The 6,000-nt window shown below is 55.6% G+C and overlaps 1 protein-coding gene across 1 annotated transcript in view; it reads right to left on the reverse strand.

The window, feature by feature from the left end:
* The window catches only part of HS6ST2 (heparan sulfate 6-O-sulfotransferase 2), a 79,102-nt gene extending 76,297 nt beyond the window's left edge, over positions 1-2,805 (reverse strand). The window contains exon 1 of the mRNA XM_058196757.1: positions 2,200-2,805. Coding sequence (XP_058052740.1) covers positions 2,200-2,741 — 542 coding nt within the window. The 5' untranslated portion in view covers positions 2,742-2,805. The remainder of the gene's footprint in view (positions 1-2,199) is intronic.
* Between the last annotated feature and the right edge of the window lie 3,195 nt (positions 2,806-6,000).

Here is a 6,000-nt window from a genome sequence, read left to right on the forward strand (position 1 = left end):
ACACATTTTCCTAAAATATAACCTGATTTAATCCCAGTTTGCTGAACAAAGTTACTGATGACTGGGTCCATGCAGCGCACTAAGCCATAAATGAAAGTTTATAAACCAGAATGACAGCCTATATCACCCAAAGTAAATAAATCACAGTGGGGCTTAGTATATTTTGTAGAATTGAGTGTGGCCTTCTCTGCAAGATTGTTGTGAGAGTGCACAGGAACTGCTCTTAGTCACCCTTTTGGCATCACGCACAGAACACTGGTTTTTTTGCAGCAAAATTATGCTCAGAAATGCAGATAAACCAACATTTTAAAGTAGGGGAGGGTGAAAACAGTGTGTGTGTGTGTGTGTGTGTGTGTGTGTGTGTGTGTGTGTGTGTCCACGCACATGTGAAAACCTTGTGTGGTTGGTTATTCTGTCTACCTATAAATTTTGCAAGGCTTTTCATAAATAATACAATAATAAATAAAACACACAGCAAACAATCCATCTTGGGTTGATCCCTTAAAACACAGGCCTTTCGTCACAAAATTCCTTCTGAGACATACAACCTGGCCAGTATACAATTAGACACTTTCTGTTACATTCCAGATATCCACTTTTATGTATCATTGCTCCTCTTACAGCTGGGTCACCCCCTTTTTCCATTTCACATTTCCCTAAAGGCCTGGCTAGCTCTCAGCCCAAGGTTCAACTTATTATTATTATTATTATTATTTACTTTATTCATTAAACGTGAAACTCAGTTAACTGAACATTCAAAAATGCATCACAAATAGCATTGACTGGTGCTAAGGGTTGCTGCCAGCGTCCTACGTATCAACCAAGTACTTTCTTAAGATGATGATGATGATGATGATGATTAATTTGCAGCCTTAATCGTGCTTCGAGGCAAATCCAACCTCTCCATTTCTCACATCAGGAAAGCTAAAAGGGCATCGGAGGGGTGGGAAGAAAAACCTTGAAGCGCATTTGGCTAAAAAGGGGATTGGAAGATGCTCAGCACCAAGGATCCCTTCAGCCAGGTGCCAACCTAACAAACAGGCATGGAATTAAGATTACGGAGAGCCGTCCACAGACCATCTTTCCAAGGCGGGAGCCCCTCAAGGAGAAAAACCCTTGAAGGGTGAAAATGGCTCTTTTCTAGGTCAAGTCCTGGCGAGAGAGAGAGCGGCTCCCTTAACCAGCATCAACTCGGTGGTTTCCCTGCTAGAGTCGGAGGCCAAAAGGGAGAAGAACTTAGCTGGATAAACCAGAGGCAGCAGCTGCCGTAGAAAAGACAGCAAAGGCTGGATATTGTGGCGGTTCAGAGCCCAGCCTGCCCTCGGTACTTATTGATGGAGGCCAAACCAATGGAAAACCCACCCACAAACTTCCCAGCCAAGCAGCACTGAAAAACTCAGCCCAGATTTCACCAAGGGAGGCAAAAGGGTGGGTGGGCTTCCCGAGAGAGAGAGAGAGAGGTTGGCAGCACCTCCGACAGCAGCGAAAGAAGCGAAACTGTGGGGTCCCCCACCCCCCCTCCCCAAAGCCCCTCGGAGTTTGGAGCCTTTGGGCCAGGAAGGCGATCGTGCAGTCTTTAGCTTCTCTGCCCCCCCAGCCCCTCCACGCAAGGAAACAAAGGGGTACAAATGTTGACTTGTTTCCAAGACGGGACGGAAGAGTTGAGCAGGGGAAGCGAGCAGAAGGGGCAGCCGCGGAGGTCGCTCCTTCGAGCTGGGCGCGGGGCTGGAGGCTGCGGGGACCCCCATCTAGGGGCGGGGTGGGGGGGAATAGCCCTACTCCACCCCTCGCAAGGGCCCCCCTCCCCTCCCCGCTCCTTCCCTGCCCTGTCTTCCCCACGCACAGGACCCCGGCTCCTCCCCTCCCCACTCCTCCTTCCCTCCCAGGCACGGGATCCTCTCCTCCCTCCTCGCACAGGACCCCGTCACGTCCCCTCTCCTTCAGTCCCCTCCCCTCCCCTCTCCTGACCTCTCCTCCCCTCGCACAGGACCCCGTCTCATCTTCTCTCCTTCCCTTCCCTGCCCTCCCCTCCCCACTCTTCCCTCTCCTTCCCTGCCTTCTTCTTCCCTAGCACGGGACCCCTCCCCTCCCACAGGACCCCTCGCCTTCAGCCCCCTCCCCTCCCCTGCCCTGCCCTCCCTTCCCCTGGCACAGGACCCCCTGCCCTCCCCTGCCCTCCGGGGCGTCCGCTCTCCCTACCGGCTGGGCCGGAGCCGGACGTCCCGCTTGCTGTCCAGCAGGGCCGGCACGCAGTTGGTCAGCTCGGTCCAGTCGGCGTGGAGGCCGCAGCTCCAGCCGGTGGAGAAGCGCGAGAAGAGCCAGGTCTCGCGCTTGCCGGGCCGCAGGCAGGTGCACTTCTTCTGGCCGGCGCGGCACTGGCAGGGCTGGGCCAGCTGGATGTTGCGCACCAGGTGCCGGCCGAAGGTGGTGCCGCCGGTCTTCTGGATGTGCAGGAAGACCATCAGGTCGTCGCCCGCGATGCGGAAGTCCACGCGGCGGAGCAGCTCGGCCGCCGAGAAGTTCAAGCGCGGCACGAAGCGCGCGGGGCTCCCGTCCTCCGCCCGGTAAGGGTCCCCCGCCGGCCCCGCCCGCCCCGCCACGGCCCCGCCGCCCCCGGGCAGCCGCTGCCGCAGCCGCAGCCGGCACTGGCTGCCCGGACACACGTACTGCAGCACCAGCCCGCCGAAGAGCAGCAGCCCCAGCAGCAGCGCCGCCAGCCCGCGGTGCCAGCGCTCCTCCATGGCCAGGCCGGCGCATCGCCCCCGCCCGGACCCTCACCGACGCCCCAGCGCCGCCCCCGCCCCACCAGCCCGGCCGCAGCGCCCGGCCCGAGGAGGAGGAGGAGGACCAGCGCCGCCCCAGCCAGCCAGCCCAGCCGCCGCCGCCGCCGCCGCTCGGCCGCCCGCTGCGGCTCCAGCGCCCGCCCCGGCCCGCCCTCGCCGCCCACACCCCGCCCAGCCCGGCCGCGCCGCCCGAGCCTTTGTCCGCCCCGGCGCGCTCCTGCCTCCGCTCCGCAGCCAGCCCGGCCGGCCGCGCTCCGGCCCAGAGACGCCTGGGACCCCTCGGCGCGCTCCTCCCACTCAGCCCTCCGGCCAGGCAAGCCCCTCCCGGTCACCATCTGGCCAGGCAAGCCCTCCAAGTAGCCCCCAGCCAGGCGCGCCTCCTCCCGTTGACAGCCCCCATCCCCGGTGAATCCCCCAGCCAGATGCGCCCTCCAACCTGATTCCACCCCCACCAGATGCGCCCCCTCCCCGGTGACCCTCCTCCGGCCACGCTGCGTTCCTTTGGCGCCTCCCGGCGGAGAAGGAGGACGGGTCGTCCCAGGGAAGCGTCTTGCCCCAGTCGCCAAACCAGGGACCCCCTTGATGCAGCCTGAGTCCGGGGCAGGGGCTCCAAGCCGATGGTGTGGTCAACCTGGCCAGGAAAGGTAGAGTGGTGCTGCGCCTGGAGGTTTCTTTGGGATGCCCGCGGGGGGGCGGACTGTCCCAGCAGGGCTGAAAGGTGAGAGGGGCTCACCTGGCCTGTCTTTTGCCGGGCAACTGAGGGAGGGGCTCCCGTTGGCATCAGGATTTCTACTCCTCTCTTAATGCCGGTTCCCAGGGAAAGCCCCCCTCCCCAGACCCTCTTTCTCTGGGCTGGGGCCTGAAATCTTGATGCCCTCAGGGTGTCCCTCCAGATCAGAGTGTTCTTTCTGCCTTAACCCAGCACAGAAGCTGCAACTTCCCATCCTCAACAAACCTCGGTTTCAACCTTGCATTTTTTATCTTATAAAAATTACTAATTGCATTTTGTTTTTCTTAGGCTGGTCTGTGACCCTGACAGAGATGGCTAACTTTCTCACCTCCTCTCCTGGGCTGATGAGATGGTTAGCGCTGTCAGCATTTGGCTTTGAATAAACAGTGGCTTAAACAATAACCCTGGCTTAAAAATCCCATGGTTATACAATAGGGGAACTAATTCCATGGGGATAGGCACCAGAGAACGGGGTGCTTCCCTCCATGACACCCCTCAAATAGGTTATGCTCACTAATTAAAAGGCAAAAGGTGAATTAGAGCAGCATAAAAAGAATTTCCTCAATTAAAATGCACGTGGGCACAAGGGCCTACATTAAGTTCTCAACAGTGTCACCCTACGAATATTTGAGGATTCGTCTATCGGAAGGAAGGAAGGAAGGAGATGAGAAGAAAAGGAAGGTGGGAGAAAGGGAAACGAAAAAGGAAAGGAAAGTGAGAGAAGAAAGGAAGGAAGGAGAGAAGAAAAAAGGAAGGTATGAGAAAGGGAAGGAAGAGAAACGACAGAGAAAGAGGGAAGGAAGTGAGAAAGGAAGGAAGAGGTGAGGGAAAAGGAAGGAAGGAAGGAAGATGAGAGAGAAGGAAAAGAAAGTGGAACAAAGGGAAAGGAAAAAAGGGAAGGAAAGAGAAAAATGGATGGATGGATGGATGGATGGATGGATGGATGGATGGAAGAAAAAATAAAAAGGAAGGAAGGTGAGAGAAAGGGAGAAGGAAGGAAGAAAAAAGCAAGAGAAAGAAAGAAGGAAGATGAGAAGGAAGATGAGAAGGAAGGGAACAAAGGAAGGAAGAAAAAAAGACAGAGAAAGAGGGAAAGGGAAGGAAGGATGCTATGATGGACCTCCACTTCTGGCTGGTCTAAGCAGCTCTTTCCTCCTCGGAGAAACTGGGAGCTTGAAGAAAGTGAGACATCAGAATTCAGTGATGGGGGGGGGGAAGGGGACTCCTCACCCATGCAATAACACCAGAGGAGATGACTAATAATCCCTTGCGGGTGCAGCCGTCTGTGGTTGGCTGGCTAACGCAGGCAGATTGCAGAGCCCGAGAGAAATTTAGGGAGGAGAGAAGCTGGCTTAATTCAACGTAGGAATATCCGCTTTACCAGCCTGACTCTGGTTCTGAGGATGCCACTGGGTTGCCCAGAAAGAACAGGCCTCTCCTGGCTGCCAAACCTCCAGATCCTGGGACAAAAATCACACCCCTCTGTCTCTTTCTTTCTCCAAATTTGCACCCTGGCCTGACAGATTCTTACAGATTAACAGAGTTGAAAGGGATCTTGTAGGTCATCTAGTCCAATCCCCCACTCAACCCAAGCAGGAGTCCCTGCACCATTTCTGACAGATGGCAGTCCAGTCTCTTCTTGAAAGCCTCCAGAGATGAAGCTCCCACAACTTCCGAAGGCAACTTCTGTCCCATGGGTTGATGGTTCTCACTGTCAGAAAATTCCTCCTTATTCCCAGGTTGAATCTCTCCTTGTTCAGTTTCCATCCATTATTCCTTGTCTGGCCTTCAGGTGCTTTGGAGAATAGCTTGACCCTCTCCTCTCTGGGGCAACCCGTCAAGTACTGGAAGACGCTATCCTGTCTCCCCTGGTCCTTCTCTTCACTAGACTAGCCATGCCCAGTTCCTGCAATCGTTCTTCATATGTTTTATTCTCCAGTCCCCTCATCATCCTGGTTGCTCTTCTCTGCACTCTTTCTAGAATCTCCACATCTTTTTTATAGTGTGGTGACCAAAACTGGATGCTGTACTCTAGGTGTGGTCTTACTAAGGCTTTTATAGAGTGGTATTAATACCTCCCTTGATCTTGATTGTTCTACCCCTGTGGAACTCCCTGACATTGGAGACATCCTGGTGTGGCTATCTTGGTGGGGAAACCCAGGCCTTTCTGCATCCCTTCGCACAAGAAAGAAGACAGACCCTTCCGTGGATGAAAACGTTCGCGTTTTAAAAGCCACGCAGTGCCAAGACGATGGCAGTGGTGCCCGTTCTCCAGTCTTGCTTGGATCCTCCAGTCCTTGGTGGCACCAACTCTGCCCAGCCACCTTCCTTTTTTTCAGGAGACGTGGCAAAACAAACCACTCCTTCCTCACACACGTCCCTCTGGGCACAGGGAACAATGGCCCCCGGCAGCTCTCCCTTGGCGACGCTATTTGCCCTGTGAGCCGAGATGGCTGCCAGAGGAGCCACCCGAGGATGGGCGGGCCC

This window comes from Ahaetulla prasina, chromosome 11 (genome assembly GCF_028640845.1).
Source record: "Ahaetulla prasina isolate Xishuangbanna chromosome 11, ASM2864084v1, whole genome shotgun sequence".
Lineage (NCBI taxonomy): Eukaryota > Metazoa > Chordata > Lepidosauria > Squamata > Colubridae > Ahaetulla > Ahaetulla prasina.